At 37.9% G+C, this 21,048-nt stretch overlaps 1 protein-coding gene across 4 annotated transcripts in view; it reads left to right on the top strand.

Moving 5' to 3' along the window:
• SEMA5A (semaphorin 5A) overlaps positions 1 to 20,757 on the top strand; it is a 314,285-nt gene extending 293,528 nt beyond the window's left edge. For all 4 annotated transcript variants that reach the window (XM_058024733.1, XM_058024748.1, XM_058024741.1 and 1 more), the window contains 5 exons: positions 4,649 to 4,819; positions 9,803 to 9,958; positions 11,989 to 12,036; positions 14,283 to 14,494; positions 15,846 to 20,757. In XM_058024733.1, the coding sequence (XP_057880716.1) occupies positions 4,649 to 4,819; positions 9,803 to 9,958; positions 11,989 to 12,036; positions 14,283 to 14,494; positions 15,846 to 15,965 (707 nt within the window). In that variant the 3' untranslated portion in view covers positions 15,966 to 20,757. The remainder of the gene's footprint in view (positions 1 to 4,648; positions 4,820 to 9,802; positions 9,959 to 11,988; positions 12,037 to 14,282; positions 14,495 to 15,845) is intronic.
• Positions 20,758 to 21,048: the final 291 nt, after the last annotated feature.

A 21,048-nucleotide genomic window follows, 5' to 3' on the forward strand; every position in this document is an offset into this window, starting at 1 on the left:
AATTCTGCAAATCTACAAAAATTACAGGAATTTGCTGACTATAAGATCTGTTTGCCTGACAATGATACAACCTAAAGGACCTTAAGAACACTGTCCTAGTTCATAGTATTGCACATCTCTTCAGTTATCTCTGTAGAAAAAGACAACTTTTCTTCATTTGTGTTTTTTTTTGTTTCTTACTGCCTTCTCTTATATTCCTTTGCATAGGGACATGGGGATGTGCCTTAATGGGACATTTAAAGCAGAGCTGTGTGAGTGCCACTGAGTAGCATGAGCTACAGGAGTTCCTGTTCTCTCTTCTCCTCAGGGCATGGTGGAGGATCAGAGGGAAAGGACATTTCAAATCTAAGGAAATTTCTTAGATTTGAAATTCTGATACTTCATGAAAATATTTTGCGATTTTACTAATTTCAGATTTTTATTATAGTAGTTCTAGTTTAGTTCAGTTGTGACTTTTTAGCTGAGAAGATCTGAATAAATTCAAATGTCACTAAACTTGCTAATAACAATAATGAGTTTCAGATATACAAAAATCCCTGAAAGACTATTAAAGTTATTTATGCATCCCCTAAAGCCAGTTGCTTTTTATTGGGTTTTTTTTTCTTCTTCTTCTTTATTGTTTTCATTTCCTCCGATTATTTTTTCTTTGAACTCACACTTGGCCACAAGAAAACAAGAATGTATTTAAAAGAATAGAATTTATCCTGCAGTAGCTTCATAAATCAGAAGGAAAAAAAATTACTCCAGTAAATGGAAGCTGAAGCCCCTCATAACGTGCACTGATCTGGGCTGCTTCTGTAGCCAGCAAGAAGAGGGATTAGCTGATCTTTGAAACAGCAGTTGGTTTTCTGATTTAAAAGTCTCAGTTACAGGTTTAAATCCAAGTAGACCCTTAGATTTTGTTATTGTTCTTTTCTTAGAACCATTTGTTTACCTTGTGTTTCTGCATTGAACTATTTTGACTGTTTCATCCAGCATTGCTTTTATGACTAAAAGGTATCACAGAAATAAGACTTTGCCTTTGTAAACTATGATGTAAAAATTGCTCCTTTCCCACCCTGAATCATGCAGTAGTATCCCACAGGACTGGGAAAAAGCAGTAGACTAAGTGGTGTGGAATGGGATAGTCCCCAGGTGTCTGGAAGGGAGCAGTAGGCTGCCCAGCATGCAGACAGCTTATAAAGGAGCCTGCAATTCTGTCTGTGTTCCCATGAAAGCAGGTGAGATCAGTGTGTCTGCCCAGACTTCCTTGTAAAACCCAAACTTCTACAAGTTTATCCAGTTTACTTTATTGTCTGTTGGAAATTATCCAGTTGTGTGGATGTTTTGTTGTGTCCTCAGGAGATCCCATTTCTGTACACGGTTTCTTCCTGGCACATCCTCTTCCCTATGGTGTGGGGTTTTTTTCATTGCAGTGAAGAAATACTTATTAACCTCAGCAACAACCAGCAGGCAAAAAGTTGTTTGCTTTGCTCTAAAGGAAAGTGAACTGTTTGATAGCGCACTCCTAGCTAAAAATTACCTTCTTCGTAAAGGGACCAACCTCAGCAATTGTCAGAAAATGTAAAGACTCTCTAAATCTTTCATTGTGCAACTACTTTAATGACTTTCTTTTGTCCAACATCTCTACAAAATGGTTATGTAAAGAAACTGTAGTGACTGGAACTTTCCTTGCTGCTGTGTATTTTTCCTCCTATAAGAGGCAGAAATAACATTAAGGGCTCCATGACAAAAGGAAAAAAAGGGAAAAAAAATCCCAGATGGTGCTGTGTTGCTAAGCAACTTAAAGAAAGATGAAAGAAACCACAGAGCTCTATTTAGGTCTTGTAAAAACTCAAGCAGTAAATACCCACTCCTTTGATCTTATTTAACCATGATGATGCCTTATTATCCTCTATTGCTGAAAAGAAAAAGTTCTGGGGACAGATAAAAGAGGTAGTTACAATAGTCCTTGAAAGCTTAGAGGCAGCCTGTCAGTAAATAGTTACTAACAAAAACCAAAACCAGATATAATTGCACTGTCCAGCTCAACTAGGATCAAATCTAACACTGTCTGTTATATTTCTGCCATGCCACCTTCCCCAGACCCACTTCTCCCACTACATCTGAAGCCCAATAGTACAGCCATGATCACTGCAGTAGTGGAACATGGTGACGTTCCTGGGTGTCACATCGGTCTCTGCCTTCTCGGCCACCTGTAGATCGATGGTAATTTCAAATGCAGGAGCATTTGTAATTCTCACTCTGGTCCATTGAAAAATAAGTAGGGAAGTGTTGGGGGTCACTGTCTCCATTAAAGCAAACAATGCACTGGCAATATTTGCAGACAATTTATGTTCTGTATAGTTAATCTCAGGCAGAATCAATTCTGTTTCATGAAGGTCTGTATGCTGCAGCAGACTTGCCTCTGATCATTCATTTGAGCTAGTCAAAGATCGTATTTAAAAAAAAAAAGAACAAAAAAGAGAGTATCTAGCAAGGTAAAACCTTTATGTCATATGAAATAAATAGCTCGGGTAACAGCTTCTGCTTTTATTTGGCGTAATTTAAAAAAACAGAGAAACAAGGCAAGTTCTGAATAAAAGATGCTGTGTCTTGAAATTGTTATAAAATTGCACAGAATATTTCATCTGCACTGAAGACAAATAACCTATGGCTTTCTTTGATATGAGTTTGCATAATACTGCATTAATAGAGTTATCTCAGGCAAAAAGACATATTTGTTTTCCAGTGAAAAGTATGAATAAGAAAAATATAAGTAAGAGAACAAGTCAGATACTCTACCAAGATACAGTATTTATTTATGATAGGTGGTATGAAACTCTCTCATGCATGATGATTTGTTGTATGATGTAGCAATCATTGAATTCCTTAATAATGGAAATAATTCATTTAAATTGCATACTTAGAATATAGTACCAGATTATGGAAATCCTGTCTGTCAAATCAAACTTCAGAATCCAGATAAATTAGTTGCAAGAGTTTTCATGACTACACTTTTTAGAAAGGAAGTTCCAAGTCCATGCTTTCTTGATGTTTAGGATGATGTTGCAAATAAACAATGCTGGGAATAAAATGCAGTATATTCAACAACTTCAGTTACAGGATTAGTAAGTAGTCTTTGGTATGCAATAAGGAATTATCTGTTTGATTATCAGTTGAGAACCTGAAGCTGTATTCTATCTGAAATTACATTTAAAATGCATATATAGCTTTTAATATCAAAATTCTCCTAGCTCATTTTCTCACTGTTGAAGACTTTACATAGAAATCATTTTACTCAGCTCACCAAGTGCATTTGTGATGTGCAATCCTGCGAAGCCAAAAGGAGTATTTTTTTAAAATGTTCTATATCTCCATCTAAGAGAGAATTTAAATGCAAATACCAAATAGATATTTTCACTGTAAGCTAATTTTTTTAAGATTTGTAACCTTTTTTTTATGGTAAGAGATAATAACGGAATAACATTTCAGTAAACCAGTAGAAACTATCCATTGAAATTGAAACTATCATTAATTGAACAGAGAAGATCAAAAAGACATGGTAAACAACTTACTTCTGTAAGAATTCAAATGGTGATGCTTTAAAAAACGGTTTGAAAAGAAATTAATCTTTTTTGTAGGATATGAAAATTTTGAAAGTTTAGGTTTTTGTAAGAAGATGAATGAAGAAAATACTACTTCCCTGGGAGAGGTACATCTGACTTTGTCACGTGGCTACACATACGAAGTCTTTGGCAGACGGGCTGCAATGTGGCTCTAAATACCTGAAACACATCCTGAAGCAGTAGCTTTAAGAAGAGGGGCTCAAAGGAGCCAGACTGGTGCAGGCAATGAAATGAACTTTCATTTAAATCTTGTCTAGTGGCCATGTGTCATAAACCATATGACAAATGAGTCTCCCATGAAATCCAGGCTACATTTCAGAAGAATGTTGTAAAAACTTGACTGGAGAATAGTTTGACATACTTGAATAAGTAAACACAAAAGAAGGTGGGGAGGAGAAGGTAAATGATAATATTTATTCTTCAAAATCTTGTTTTGGAAACTTTAAATGGCAACTCCTTTTTGTCAATGTGTGTTGCTTTCTTAAGCTTCTGCCATTGTTCTACTTCTGACATCTGTGGTAGAGCTGTGTTAAGACTGTAAGATTATATTGGCCCATCAAATCCTACAACTGTGTTAGGTCATTTGAAATGGGTTGTAGGGTTAAGGCAATCCACCTGTGTTGAGAAACAAATTCTGAATTCCTCCATCCTTCTGTTGCTATTATTTCGCTAGGTTTTATTTGTATCAACAAAAAACTATTCTGAGTTTACGTTGTTTCTGCTAAACAAGCTTTGGTATTTTGTTTCCTCAAAACTGAGAAAAGAAAAATCAAGATTTTTGCCCTTAAAGATATTATGATACCCCCTAAAAGTGTCTTTTATGTATGGGTAATTTTGTTAGACTTTTCCAGCATACCAGGGCCTTTTTAAATTAAATTGCATTGTGATTAAATTTGTGGGAACTATGTTCAGTGACAGCTAAAAATATCCAATAAGTTCAGTAGGCCATGAATGAGATCCACAGAATATGACAAAGATGAGCTGGATTATGTCATGTCTCGCATCAGCTTGGAAAAATACAGTATTCTTTGTCTTTTCAGTGGATGGAGGCTGGTCGTGCTGGTCGTCCTGGTCAAAGTGCTCAGCCACGTGTGGAGGAGGGCATTACATGAGAACCCGCTCGTGCACAAACCCAGCCCCAGCCTACGGAGGGGACATCTGCCTTGGCCTGCACACGGAGGAAGCACTCTGCAACACACAGCCATGTCCAGGTACCCATCCATCTTTGGTTTTGTGTGCCACAGAATAAGGCATTCCCACTCAGGCAACATATTGTCCTTGATCTATTATTCAGGAACAAATAATTTCTCTCCCTTATTAAGTGCACAATCAGCCCTTACATGCTACAATGCTGCAGTAAATCAAGTACTAGCAGAATACATTCTACAGGAGACTACCTCCTTCCCCTCTCTTTAAAAATTAAAATCTATGTTGCTATATCTGAATCTGGATTAAGTAAAATTGTATAATATTTGAAGTGGACCTCATCCCATTAAAATGAGACTTTTAGTAAAAATATCACAAAGAAGTGCTTTTGTTACAACACCGAACATTCACAGCAAGCAAATTCCTAAGGTTAATATTCAACATGTGTCATCGCATCAGGTGATATCAGGTCTTTTAAGTAGATAATATTTGCCCTGTTTTTATATAAAACACAAAGAAAACTTTCATGGTCTTTGTAAAACTCCTTCTTCAACTTTTAATATTAAGGAACAAAGACCTGATCTTTTTAAATGACTATGGAGTGCTTAGTAGATGAAATGTCTCAGCACTCCTGCTAGTTGTATGATATTATGGATCATGTCTATTTCTGTAACTTTGACTCTGCCTTTTGACTCATCTTAAAGGAAACTAATTTTTTAAATTTAAATTTAAGTGAGAAATTGAGATTAAAATCACTTTCATTTATTGTTATTGTTATTAAAATAACTTTCATTTATTGCTGATTAGAGGATTACAGGCAACAGCAAAAGAAAAGAAGGAGCTCTGATGCCACACTGTATTACTTGTTTCACTTAGAGCTACTAGACTTTATAGCAAAAGTTTTCTGCTCATGCAAGTGAAGGCAAAGCCCTTGTATGGCAGACTTTGACTGCATCATATTACTTCTTACGATTCTTTCCTTCTCTAGGCACTACATATCTTCCAGCAGAATAAAAGTACCTACTTTGTCAAAATTAAAGCAGATTGGTTTTAAAAAAAACTCCAATTGGGTTTTAAAAAAAAGGCCAAGCATAGAAATCAGTTGATTATTTGATTTTTTGAGACAAATATTGTACATTTGTATGCAGAAGTCTCACAGCTGCCTTGAAATCCTTTAAGGCATCTTTGAAAGGTCAGAGCTGGAGTGCTCATTGTGCTAGTATTGCAGCTATTTCTCTTGTTGTGCATTTATTTTCAACCACCATTCTCCTATAAATGACAGTTTGCAAACATTCATAAATAATGCCTTCATCTCATCTTGACCTGCTTGTGACCCAAATTTTGGAGCAGATGCAGAATTCAGGAGGAGGTTGGTTTCATTCATCTTAGTTCAAGAAAGTGGAAACTCATATAAAACAATAACATTTCAGAAGCTTAAAATGTATTTTTCACATTCTGTAATGTTTTATTGATACTTCAATCTCACTGAAAATTTGCCGTAGGTTTTTGAAACAGCAGTCATCCACTAGCTGTGAGAATGGCCCTTGCCTCATGTTTACAATATAGATTTCACAACTGCTTTTTACTGCTCTTATTTCACATGGGTATGGGTCAAAAATAACCACAGTGCTTCATAGATCAAGTTGGACAGATACTTGAACACCTGCAGAGCCATTTTCTTGGGGTAAGGACCCGGGAAAGAGTGGTTTGTCCTTGTGCAGATCTGAAAACACCATTGCTGACATTCACTGCTTGAGTGACATGCTCAGTGTAAGAGAATAGCAATGACACTTGGAATCTAAGAACAACCATCCAGCACAGAAATGAATATGCAAAAAATGGAAATGATTTATAACAGTTCTTAAGTTGTGAAAAAAGCGAAGATTTTTTGGCATTTGAAATACTCCTTTTCTTTTTCCAAACAAAACTAGCAGCAAATGAAACTTTCTGGAATCCTGATACTAAGGATTTGTTGAGGATGTAGAGATTTAATGGAAAATCCAACTGAAAGTATTCAAGTATGCACTTAAAAAAAAGTAACAGGCTTGTGTCTGTAAAACACATCAGTTTTTCATCTTTCCTTTCAAAAGCTCTATCACTGAGTTTGTAGTTTTTATTTTAATTTACTCAAATGCAATCACAGCAATATGAAAGGAAGCACTGCAGTATTGATCAATAGTGGCTGATTATCAGTAAGTGTAACCCATTGCAATGTGTCTGCAATATGTTGTATAAAACAGTATTTTATGCCTTAAGTATTTACTGCTTTGCTAAGAGGTGAAAATACTTTCTGTCCTTGGATTGGTAACTTGCACATACAAACAATGGACAAAGCAACTGAGCATTTAGAAATGGTGGTGTAATACTGCATGAAAGAGATTTAAATGTTACATTGATTAATCTGATCTTAGTGCAGTGCTGCCTTCACCAAGGGATCTCTTAGGAATTGCTTTATCTTAACCTGGCGTCAAAGGCCAGCCAAGAGTCTGTAGGAAGAAGATGTGACATGTCATGATTAAGCCTTGCCATGTTAGAGGTGAAAAGCAGTTCAGCAGGTTAAACACCTCTCCAGTTGACCTTCTCTTTTACATTCTCATGACTTGTGCACAGAACTGAGGAGCAAGTTCAGGAGCCTGACTGAGGTGCAAGAGAGCCTCAGATACTTTGAAGATATCAAAGGAATGAGGCAAGATAGCCGAGTCAGTACAAAATAATGCAAAAGCTGTGGGATCACCTTGCCAGGGATGGCACATCTGACAATTTGAAGTCATGCATCTGTTAGTCTCAGGTGTTTTACTCCTCTGCAGCTCTCTGAGCTCCCAACTACCTCTTCAAACCACAGGTTTGGTGTGAGGACCCACCATTGCAGGGGTGACCCTCTGTTTCATGCTTGCACTGATGTCCTCCCTCTCTCTCCTCCTCTGATTCTGTGTGCCAGATGAAGCTGATCAGCTCAGCACCAGACCCAGACTACCTGTCCTGTAGTGTCTGATGCACTGCAGGACTCAGTTTCTTTATGGGTCTCCTAAGGAGCAGGACAGAACAGTAACCTTGCCCAATCACTCATTTATGACTTAGCATGATCCCTGTGTACTCTGATGTTCCTATTTCATCATGGGATGTAGCTCCTTCAGCAAAGGATCTGACAGGCCAAAAACACATTGGACAAGATGGGGCTGCAGAGTGCACCAGCCAACAAGATGCATTTAGGATTCCCACAACTATTTTGGCTCCTGCTGCATATATCCCAATTATACCAGGACTGGACAAAAATCTTGGCTCTGGCTTAAGCATGCTCTCTGGCAACAGTGAGAACAGGGCTAAGATTTGTAATGGGCAACATTCCTTTGAGCTTGAATGAGCAGGGCTTTATTGTTACTAAATATTTAGGGTAAAGATCCATATACTTATTTTACTTAAATCTAGCAGCTGGCACTGGAGGTGATAACAGCAGCCCCTGGATGTGCCACACTAAGCAGGAAAGCAGAAAGAAGCCAGTCCATTTGCTTGACTCCCACCTCAGCTCCTCTACCCCCCTGAATTAGGATTGAACTACATTTTGGCATCTGCCTCTGTGCTCCTGGTACCCACTCTGCAAATGAGCCCCTCCCAGAACCTTTCACAGGGAACAGAAAAGCCAAAGGACAGAGCTGAGTATTTCTGCTGCTCACAATAACAAGATCTTACAAGCTGATTGTATCAAGATATTTGTCCTGTTGTTCAAAGAAGGCCTCATCAAGACAGTTACTAATGGTTCATTAACTATCAATATCCTAGTTCCTACCTGACCTCCTAGGTAAATCTATTTAATAAACAACAGCTATTGCTTGACATTTTTCAAGACTGCAGTCTCAAGTATTTCTGCTGCAGTCTGTTATATTTTAGATGACTGAGAGTTTCAACTTCTTTCCTGTGTGAACAAGGGGAAAGTAATAAGAAATGTGATCCTTGTATTCTGGAATTATACAAGATATTGCAAGGGGCCCCAAAGACTGTAAAACTTCCTTGGCTTTCCATCTGCTTAACAGTGTAGAAAAGCTTCACTAATTCACTAATTGTAATGTTTTTCAATCTAACTTGAATCAAAATAAGAAAATACACAGTTTTTAATTTGAGCCAAAATGAGATTTTTTAAATTTGCTTCATATTGGCATAAAATCACTTAAAATTTTGAAGCAGAAACAAGTTTGGTTTGGAATAGTAGGACTCTATTTATTCTATGTCAAAACCATAAAGCCTATCTCTGTGGGAAGGCTGACAGAAGAAAGGAAGTTTACCTGAGCTCTGTCTTTCCTACATTTGCCAAACTCAGAAGAGTCCTATGAAGGCAAGGCTTGGCCTTGGGTTGTAAGAATGCTGAGTGCAGTAAACTCACACCACCTCATGGGAATGAGATCAATTCACTTCATTTAAGGAAAGTATCTGAGATCACACAGGCATGAAATAAAAATATCTTAATCAAAGCTACATGAGGAGAGGAAGAAATATAGAAAATAAATAGAAGGTGACAAACTGAATGGGGAAGAGAAGATGAGAATCTACAGCCAAGAAATGAACCTGAAATAGGAAAAGCTAAAAAAGAAAACTTTAAAAAAATCTTAAAGATGCTTCTGTTTTGGGGTTAAATACACATCCTGTTTCAGAATGGAATACTCTTATAGTTCTAATTGCTACTGGTCAGGTACATAAAAAAATGCAGTGCATTTGTTCACCTTAATGACCTAGACTGGAATTAATTCCACAGCTATCACTCTTTCAGTCACCCCCACAGAATCCTCCAGCTTCTCACTTCCACACACAAAGGCCATGGCAGATGCCAAAACCATGAGATGTCTGTGGCAAATTTACCATCACACCCACATTTCAGAGACTTCTACCAAAGCCAAACTGCCTTTGTTTTATCAGAATGAAGGAGCTGCTAGATGGTGGTGGCTGGGGAGGAAGCTTTCTGTCCTAACTCAGAAATACAAGCTATTTCTCTCTGGCTCAGGGCACTTGAACTCTTTAATCCCAGTGCCTGCATGTGTGTCCCTCTCTGCCTGTTGCAGACAGCTGGTCCGAGTGGTCCGAGTGGTCTGACTGCGACTCGTCTGGCCTCCAGACTCGCACTCGGCAGTGCATCCTTGTGTTCCCTGTGGGCAGCCAGTGCACGGGCAACGCCACGGAGAGCCGAGCCTGCGGGGTGGACTCCAACTTCATACCAGGTGAGACCACATCAGCCAGCTCCTTGGAGGATTAGGGAAATCTCTCAAGGTTTCAGGAGCGAGGCATAGCACTGTTCCAGACTGCACCGTGCAGATCCGTGAGCTGAAGCAGAGCTTTGCCTTTAGTCAGCACAAGGATGTTGGTCTACTGTGTAGAGACCATGTATCTTGGTGTCTACATAAAAATCTGTTCCATGGCACCCAGCGTCCCTGCCTTGGTTAGTCACTGTCACAGCATTCTGCAGGTCTGTCCCATTCTACTTCACAGCAGAGGATGAGTACGCACAGCAAGCAGAAATAGTTTGCTTTTTATTTTAAGTGGTTTTGGGACTAGGATTATTAAAGAAACGTTGCTGTGGGTTTTGTGGATTGCATGTGCAAAATGGGTGCTGTGGTTTTAAGTCTGGAAATCATTTCAGACAGTCCCTTACCTAGATAACTGCTCAGAAAGGTAAATACTAATAGTTTTGCCTCCAGTCCTTATCTCCCATGACTGCTAAGTACCTAATGAATAGTCACATTATGTATTATTCTATAGTATTAGTTGAAACTCATGACTGTACTTTTGTTTTTAAATCGCAGGAGTCATTTAAATCCGCACAACGGTATGGATGGTCACAATGCACTGCTGTTAACAGTTGACTTTCTCCCTATGTACATTAAAAATAGCTAGGGTTCTTTTCACAGACAGAAAAATTTACATTTTAATGTATCATTTGAAATGTATCTGTGTTTATTCAGTGCTGCAACCTTTTCTTTGAGTGACTGTGCAGTAAACTATAGTGCAATGTAACAAAGACATCAGCAAAGTTAAACTCTGTTTTTATGGATGGTGCATAATGCTTTAACTCCCAAATTGTATTTTCCTCTAAGACCAATGTGAAAAATGTCAGTATGAAAGCAAAAATGCCCACATTGTATTTTCCCTTTTCTAAGACTTTTGAAGCTCTATTAATATCCTCATTCTGTGAATCTGCAGCTTAATCCAATATCAGCTCTACATCTTGTTTTGGAAGGAAGGCATTTTCAGAATCTGAAACAAGCCGCCATTTCTCTTGTCCTTCTGGTTTGCTGCCCCTCCTCACATTACCAGTAACACAGCATATAAGATCATGCCATTACTCCCACCTTAGTGAATCAAGCTTGCTTTCTCCGGTTCACTTGGCTCACTTTTTTCATCCAGGTCTTCTAACTGAGAGGTTTCCTCCCTAGCTCTTGGCTGAAAAGACCAATCCCTGCAGAAGTGGCAACCTTCCTCTGTTGTAAGAACTGGGCACATAGCACTAGCCCATTTCTGTATCTTTTACCTCACTTCATTTTTTTCTTGGAAAGACATTATCAAAAAACTTAAAATTCTCCTTTTTTGAAATCTGGTGTCAGCTACCTCACTTGTATATAAATGATCCTTGACCCTTTCAGAGAGGTTCAAAAGACTGATTTGTAAGGCAGAACTTCCCTTCATGGAAACCATGGTCTGGAAGTAAGGAGAGGAAAAGCTTGTTTGCCTTCAGATTTTATCCTGTATTTTCAAAGTAAAAATGGTAAGGATACAGGCTGGAATTGCATTTAATTAGTTTACTATTGAGACCTACAAAATTAGCTATTGTCTTTTTTGAAGATGTATAAATTCCCACTTTTCACATTAGTGCTAGAAGTGACTTCTGGAAGTAATGAGCACATTTGAAGGCAAGGTAGTTAAACTGTAGTTAATTTTACTTCAGTAAATCAACTCTTTCTCCACAAGCCTAAACTCCACAAGAATTTTTCCACGTACATTTCATCCTTTTTATTCCAGAGATGTTTTGAGCAAGAATTAAAAATAAGTTGTTGCTTTTGCTTGGGAAACTAAGGAGCCTGAAGATGTCATAGGTCCTTTCTATTAATTCTAACACATAGTAAAAATATTTTTTACGTTTAATCGAAGTGAATGTAATAGAATGAATTTTTAAATTCTTTCTGTGTTAATCTAACTAGAAGTTCTCTGTAATATTTTTTTCTCCTTGGCCTAAGTGGTTTATTTGTCTTTCTAGAAATATCTGTGGCACGATCCAGCAGCATAGAAGAGAAACGATGTGGCGGTAAGCTTTGCAGCTCGAGATGTCTGTTAAATGCTGAAATGTTGATTCTCCATTTTTTTATTTTGTTTCACTTTTGCACTCTCTTGTTAGTAATATTCTACCTTCTAAATGCTGCATTCTCATTATTTACACTTGTACAGAAAAATGTAGTTACTTGTACAGAAAAATGTAGTTACTACAGGATTTCTCATTAAATATCCATCTGTCATTGGTGACCTTTGAGAGTAGAACATGCATTATTGGATGTTTTTATTTTCTTCTTTGTCAGTGTAGCAGTCACCCTTGTACTCAAAAGGAAATATCTATAATAATCTACTTATCAGAAGGTCAAAATTTGTAAATTTGTTGCTCCGCCTTTTTCAGGGTAACAAGTGCACAAACCTCTTTTAGACTCCAAAAAAACAACAGAAAAACAGCCTACTAACAAATTTAATAGCCCAGACTCTATCTGGGACTCATTTTCAGCTTCATTTTCAGAGACAAAACTGAAAAGTGAATAAAAGGTTCCATTCTAGAGAGTCGTGATGCTAGAAAAATAGATCTCGAAAGGAAAAACTTTTAAAACCACAAAAAAAATAAGAAGAAGAAGAAAGAAGAAGGAAAATGAACTTTTTTTTCTTAGCTATCACGCTTAGTCTGTGGCGTCATGGTAATAGCTCTGGCCAGTCCTAGTATTCTTCCATGCACAGATAAGCTGCATTTTTAACCTAATAAAGGACAATGAAAAAGCAGAGGTTTTGAAAGGGTACTTGTACATATGGTAACTTGTTACAGGAGCCAAGATAATGTCATTTGATTTTTTTTGCTAATTAGCAGTTGTACTCTGAAAACATTTTGCCAAGTTCTACAGCACTGGGAAACCCTCATAAAGGTGTAGAAGGATATTTTACTGATAGATTGATATATTGACACAGTCAACTGAGTAACCTAAATATTAGTTTGTGTTTCTAGGTACCCAGTAGGCATGTAAAGGTTTTGTAAACCTTAGATTTTACAAAAAATGAGACCCATGTGCTGGCCCATTTTTCTGTATCACAGTGAAAAATATCTAAGAGATGTTTTAAAGACTAGCACCAGTAAATCAGTTTTAAATCCTTAATTTGTACATTTAGGCAACAACAAACAAATTTTCAGTCATGCTCAGATGAAATTTCCAATATGAGCTTCTCAGTGGTATTTCTTCCCTAAAGTAAATGAAAAAGCACAGCTCCTGTTCAAAATAACAATGGAAAGCAGTCCAGTTTGTTTATTTTGAGCTAATCCTTCTGGTTCCATATCTGATCTAGTTTCTCTGTTCAGTAACATCAGGGGATGATTGTGCTTTAAGTTCCCTCCTACAGTTTCATGCAGCAATGGGCTTCCTCTCAGTTTTAATCCTTGCGTAGTGGAGAGGGTTTCCCATGGTCTGATGCCATTGTGCCTGTGAAGGGCAGAGCAGACAGGAGTGTGCTGGGCTCTGAGGTGTTGACTTTGCACTCTCTGGCTGCCCTGCTTAAAGGTGTATTGAGATTCAAGGAGTCTATCTCTCACCACTTCACATTTCTCCCTAGAGTGCTACCATTTCTTCCTTACTCCCTCTTAAATAAAGAAAAAGTTCCAAGAGCTGGAGAAGGAAACAAACTGGCCAAGATACAAAAGGAATGATAACCAGCAAGAATTAAAGCAGAGATGGAAAAAACATCTGCTGCTGCTTCTGGGATATGCATCCAGTAAAAGGGATATGGAAAACATTTATGGAACGCAGGAATGGAGTTCAGTGATATCAGGATTTTTTCAGTTCTGCCACGAGTCACTGTGTATAAGAGAAAAAACTGTAATAACAGCAGAGGAGGTGATACTGTAGTTCACTGAATGAAAAAAAACTATTTATGTATACTATATACATAATTTACACATAACAAGGCTCTGTTACACAGTCTGAAAAAAACCCTGATGAACTATTCAAACATATGGAATGCAATTAATTTTTCTTTTATTTGTGTTCTGAACTTATTTAAGCATCTTTCAATGATCTCTACTTTAAGAGATGTATGGGTATCTAAGATTCTTATAATGGTCCCTTCCGGGAGGTAAAATGAATTTATTACTGTAGGAATAAACTATCGCAATTGAGATGTTTCAGGGAAACACATGAAAATTCCCTTATCCTTATTTGAATCAAACACTTGTCTACATTTTTCCCCAAGCTGAAGCTTTTACTGCTGCTGCCTCAAAATTAAGACTGCCTTCTTCTCTCCGCTCCGCAGAGTTCAACATGTTCCACATGATCGCAGTGGGATTGAGCAGCTCAATCCTCGGGTGCCTTCTCACCCTGCTTGTTTACACCTACTGCCAGCGGTACCAGCAGCAGTCCCACGACGCCACCGTCATCCACCCGGTGTCACCCGCCCCGCTCAACACCAGCATCACCAACCACATCAACAAACTGGACAAATACGACTCTGTGGAGGCCATCAAGGTGAGCAGAGGGCTGGGAGCTACTCAGTGCACCTAGACGACATTTCTCCTTGCTGCTTTTCCGCAGTGGCATTTCAGCTCAGCTTGTGCTGATTGTTAATGACAAAAGCAGATGTCACTTGAGGTATTGTAATTGCAGATCCTTTCACTTGTCAATCCCTGTTAGGCAGGAAGTTGGATTTTGCATCTGTGTATAATTTATACAGCAGGTTTTGCTGGGAAAAAAGCAAATCACTCAAGTTGTTTTGTAGGGTTTTTTTCCTAATTGTGTTCCCTAGTGGCTTGTTCAAGAAGTAAATAGAGCCATTTCCCATGGCATCCACTGAAGAAATTCCTTTGGCTCTGATGATCCAGTTTCAAGGGCACTGTTCATCTTCCTGCACTATGTCTCTGTATGGGAGATGTACCTGGTGAATATATTCTGGGTCAGACCCCCAGCTACTGTTTATAGCCAAACTACTCTGTGAAAAAGCAGTACAGGTGTACTGAGAGTCTATAATGATATCCATACTATTTCATCATTATTCCCAAATTGCTCTTCTCTTTTTGTGACCTTTTAAAATAACTCTGCTTTTCAGATCCATTAAATTAAGGACGGATGTGCATTTTGAAAATACCTAGTTCAGTATCTGCAGATTACAAAGTTTATTCATGCATCTGCAAAGCGTTTTTGCAAATGAGGATTTTTCTTAAATCCTACTTGGATAATCCAGTTCTTAATTTCTGCATTTTTCTTTCTAATTAAAGACATTTTAATGAAAATTATTAAAAACAGCAAGAAAAGTCTGGATCTTTTAGTCAGCAGTGGAATATGAACCTAATTTAAAGCTTTTTGATATTCCACATCATCTCTCTAGATAGCTACAGAAACAAAAAAAGCCATTCCTTTGAAAATTAGTATTCTAAATACCCATATTACTTTTTTAAAAAACAGGTTTTATGCTTTAAGGCCTTCAGACATTTTTGACACTTGAAAATCAGGGAATTAAGACAGTAAAGAGAAAATAATACTTATTCAGTAAAAAGATAATGACTCATTCTAATAGGAAGGACTGCATATATATGATTAAAAATACTCACAGAATCATAAAATTAGTTCTGTAATATTATAGGGGGAAATGCCTGGCTTTATGAAGTAGAATTACTTTCTGTAGGAATGTTATTACATAAGAAGATACTTCTTGCAAATCCAAGTTTCTGTAGATATACAGGTATTTCTCAATGCATTTCTGACTGGCTTACTATACACAGGTATGTGCCACAAAAACTGCCTTGGTGAAAGAGCACTTAGTGGTTGTCTTTCCTGTGTCCTTTTCATTTTCTGATTTCTTTTTTTCTCTTTTTCTTCTCAGGCATTCAACAAAAACAACCTGATTCTAGAGGAGAGAAACAAATACTTCAATCCACATCTTACTGCAAAGACTTATTCTAATACCTATTTTACAGATTTCAATAATTATGATGAATACTAATGGGCTTGTGTATTTTCTGGCCTCCTGTAACTCCCCAGTCCCAAGGCCTGTGCTACTCAAGTGCTCATGTGATTGAGGCTTCAGAGATGAAGTTCAGAGACATTTCAAGCACGATCCAAGCCATCAAATCCCATTGCTGCCAAAAGCCCAAGCCGCCTGTTTGTGACATGATGTTTTCTTTGCAGAATGCAAGGTTGGCCTTCAGTGTCAGGGGCAGCTGTAGCCTCACAGTGTTGCTGGACCACTCATGAGGATTGCATTGCTTCGCTCAGTTTCATAAATTTCCACTCATATTTCTCTAACAAGTGACTAAGTCATTCCGGAGTCTTAAAAAGAAATGATAATGTTACCCCTTAAATCTGGGCCAGGAGTGCAAATCTAATTTTCTTTGTAGGCATTGTCTTTTATTTCCTTGGGGTTTAAAAAGGGAGCTTTGCTGTTAGCCCTCTGTGCAGTCTCCTGAAGCTCACACTGCCAAAAAGAGCTCACAAGGTGCTGGGGATGACAAGAAGAAATGTGGTGGTTTAGTGATCCTCTGCAGCAGCTCTGGGCTCTGTAGGCTGATCTTCCTGGGCTGTACATCACTCTGGCTGCTGTTGAGCTGCTCAGAGTGCAGAGAGGTACTAAGGCTGTACCGAGGGATACAATCTTGTAATTAACCCGGACACCTCCGGGGTCAGTGCTTTGCAGCTGCAAGCCGAGCCCAGTCACACAACGCCTTCACCTTGCTCAGTTTAATTTTTGCGAGGGTGTGGAAGGGCATGTCCCAAGGGAGCCCGAGGGAGGAGGGCAGGTGGGAGAGGCACACTGGGAGGTTTTTCTCTGTGTCTTTAACGAGCCGGCCTTGCTGCAGCATGTGGATTTGTTGTGGCATTCCACGGGCTTCCTCTCCCTGGTGCGTGCCCATGGGACACCCTTGTCTCTGATGGCTGTGGCCACCAGCCTGGCCACGGGGCAGTACAGCTGCACTGTGTATTGTGTGCCATCTCTGGCTCTTGGGGGCGTGTAGGCATAATCATAGGTCTGCTTTTTTCTTTGCAGCTTTTACTTTATATGCACGTATCCGACAAACAAAGCTGGCTCAGAGAATATAAATACATTTGCAAGGGGCTGTCTCATCTTGCTGCCGTGTCTGACCTGCATCAGTCAGCCCCTAGAGGAACATTCTCATGGTGTTTCAAGTGATGATCTTGTTGGATTTCATTGATGTACATATTTAAGTTTTAAGTTATCAGTTTTAATTCCTTTTGTAGTGGTAGATGAGAAAACACAAAATTTTGTACCATTTTTCTTTGTCTTGTCTCTTTTCACCCACATTCATGACATTTTTATTTTTGTATCTGAAATTTTATATGTATAACTAAAAAGAAAATTGCAGGGATTTGAGTCAGATTTTACAGAGTTTATAGTAGCAAGGAAGCATTTGCTATTCTCAGAAGCTAGTGAGAAGAAATTAGGTGAATATTAAGGATTAAAGGACTGGACTTTCATTTTTTTGCTAAAAGCAAAGACCGTCGCGCTAGAATACTAGGGAGGTATGCAAGGAGAAGCAGAGTGGAAATGCTACCATTCTGTTTAGAGCCCTTGCTAGTTAGGTTATGATATGATAGACAAATAGAGAAAAACATGTATATATTATAATGATTCGCCACTATATATGAAAAAAAAAATAAAAAATACCAATAAACACTTCTCTAGCAATGGTAAATACTGTATCTACTCATGGCAGTGAGCTGTATTTTGGAATGGGGATAGATCTGAATGTAGCACTATGCTTCCAATCTGTTCTACAGAAAAATGAAAAAATTCAAAATGGTCTTTAAAATGCTATGCAGTAAAATGAACACACATTTACCATCTATGAAAGTAATTAAGATCAGCCACCTATTTTTTTTCCAGCTGAATAGTTCTCCCTGTTACTAACTCAGCTAAATGAAAGCACCTCGCCTTCACACCACCTCATCTCCAGAAAGTATAATAATGCTGGATCTCTATAATTTGTGATTTTTTACTGTACATTAGATTTGGTTTTCCAGGAATAAATTGATTGCTGTGAGTAAGAGAAAATTTTCTTTGCAAGAAATAGAGGGAAGAAAAACTCTCCAAGTCATAACCAATATGGTATTTGAATTACTGTGTTCATGCTAAAAGATAAATTTTATATTTAAATAAGATAAAATAAAACCTATATTGTTGCTACTGCCAAGAAAAAGCAGCACATGTACATACACACATATGAGCAACATTGTTCCTTTCTGCCCCTGTATTAAGAGCACATTAGTCCAACTTCTGGATTTTATATTTAGACTATTAGTTTTGAGACCAATACCTTTAAAAGATTTGAACTATGTATTTTTATTTTACCTTTTTTAATTAAAATTACTGAAATTATCTTCTTTTTCCGAACTCCTGAGTAGTTTGAGGCGTGCCTAACTTTATAGTGATCTATTTTTCATTATTTTTGTGAATAAATACATATGTTAGATATGTGTTATATAGGTGTTAATAATACCCTCGGTTAAGTCTGCATGATCATAGGTAGAAGTCCATTTAGCAGATGCTCAGTCTGCTCACACTTCCCTCTCCTAAAGGGGTATTTCAGGTGTTCCAGATCTTTGAGCAGCTCCCATACCAATATGTCAGGAAAGTAATTATTTTAGTTATTTTTCTTCGTGATTTAGCTTCCTAAATTTAGTTGTTCTATATCACAAATAGAAATATATTCAAAATTCTATCTGAAGCAGCAGGGTAAACGTGGAAATTTGACAGCACTTAAATGAGAAAAACTAGATGGCAAGATCTCCTTGTCAAGCTAGGTTGTGAGACAAAAAGTTTTAAAGCCTTTAGATATTTGTGTCTTAGGTAATTTTAAAGGACCCCAAATGCACTGCCTTTATCAGTATTTTCACCTTCTGAATTCTGTGTAGCTATCCTGGTAGTTTAGTACAGCTTTTTCTAGTACATGGAGCAAAGCAAAGTGCAGTCTCCATTAATTTTCAACTGACTTTATTTAGCATTTTTTCTAAAATAGGCTACAAAGCTGAAAAGCAGATTTCATAGAATTGTTTAGGTTGGAAGATGTCCAAGATCAAGTCCAACAGTTAACCTAGCACTGCCAAGTCCCCTATTAAAATATGTCTATTTCTTCTTGAAAGCTCTTATTTTTCTGTCAAAAAAAAACCAAACTAGTGGGCATTTCCTGCGAACCTTGTTTAAGCCAATAGAGCTCTCAAATTTTCTCAAGGATAAAATGTGGTTCTGAAATCATTGGTTTTTTTTCTTTGAAAGTGAAAATCTAGTCTCTTGCTCATCAAATGCCATGCTTAAGTATCTTCCATCCTTTTGCTTGGATAAAGTGATCTATTTTAGATAAATAATTATATTACCTCTGAAGCCATTAGTTACTATTACTAACCATGCTTACACTGATTGCATAAATTTAAAAATGCTTCTCTGTCTGAATGCAAACAGTTTGGCAGATAAATGAAAATTCTCAAAGTTGTTTCCATGTAGCACTGCTGCATGGAGGGAGAAGGAAGCAAGGCTGCCAGTCCCATCCTGCACGGTACAGACACTCATTGGCCAACTCAAAGTACTGCTATGCCTGAGTACACATTTTGTGCTTATTTTTTATTTTTCTGAATCATAGCATATGTTCCTCAGTTGCTTAGAAAACTGACTCCCATGCTTGCAGATATATCTTGGATGTTGATTTGAGTTTGATGATCTTTATGGCCTTTTTAAGTTACTCTATATAGAAGCTTTTCCAGCTGTTTGCAGTCACCTGATATTGAAGCAGTGTGGTTTGGCTAAAACTAATCGAGAGATTTTTTTACTAGGATTAGAAATTTTATAAGAGAGGGGAAGAAAGAATGGGGCTTAAATGGCTTTGATTTCCAGGCTATTAAGCAGTACTGATTAAAGTCTCACACTGGTGTGGGGTACTGTGCATTTAGTTAGCTCTACCTGAGATCCATGCCAGACTCTGGGAAAATACCGGTCCAGCATACAAATCAGGAGCTACTGAAGCACTTATGTTAGTGAAGAAATTTCTCAGAGCATCAGACCATATGGCTGTTCAAACCAGAAAAGAATGTAAGAGGTCCCAGATGTAAGTAAAATGTTAATAGGATTAAATGCTTCAGTATTTTTTTGTTCATAATTATGGAATAAATATATTCACTTCTTTAAATGTGGGACCAGTTTTAATAAAATCGGGGCAACATGAGCACATTCCTAATGTTGACTGTATGCATAATGGCTTTGCTGTATGAGATCAATTCTGTAAACAGTTTGGTCCAAGCTTATCTTGCTCTGCTTGAAGCGTCTGGCCAATTTTAACTGTAGCTGCCACCAGCATTGTCTGTGTCTCATCTAGGAAAACAGACTTAGATGGGCAGAGTACATCCTGATGAGGGCTTGTGTCTCCACCAACACTGCAGTGAGCCTAGAGAGAGATGCTTCTAATTTGCAGTGTAATTTCCATGCCTAGGTTGGCATAAGCTAGGCTCTTGGATATAATTTTACTCATCACATAAGTAACCACACCGAGATCAATGGTATATATGTAACAAGTTACTTATTTTAATGTGTTTACAGAATTGAGCCCAAAATGTATTGCTTCTGCGCAAATCCATGCACAGTACAAGATGACTTCAATAGTAAAAAAAAACAGATCCATTTAAAATTGTTCACAAGCAAATCTGCATCTTGATATCAGGGAATAATATGTGTTCATTGTGTGGGGTATTTGAATTCATTCCTTTCTTTGCTAAATAAATGAATGATAAAACAAGATACTGCTTGACTTCATTTAAAAGCCATTCTTCCAAATAAAGAAGGATTGTGGGATCTGCGGACATTTTCCCTTTTTTCTATCTACTCTTCTCCACAGAAATGAACCCGTTTGTGGCTGAAATAGCCTTTAGCTGGACTGTTCTGTGTCACTAAATGAATGCTTTGCATTGTGTTGCCATGCGACAAGATTCTCTAACTGGGATGGTACAAAGAGGGAAGTACGCAAACCTGGGAGGTTTGGCAACAATTTCAGCCCCTGCAGAAGCAAGGATAGGCAGAAGTGAAA

This window comes from Melospiza georgiana, chromosome 1, assembly GCF_028018845.1.
Source record: "Melospiza georgiana isolate bMelGeo1 chromosome 1, bMelGeo1.pri, whole genome shotgun sequence".
Lineage (NCBI taxonomy): Eukaryota > Metazoa > Chordata > Aves > Passeriformes > Passerellidae > Melospiza > Melospiza georgiana.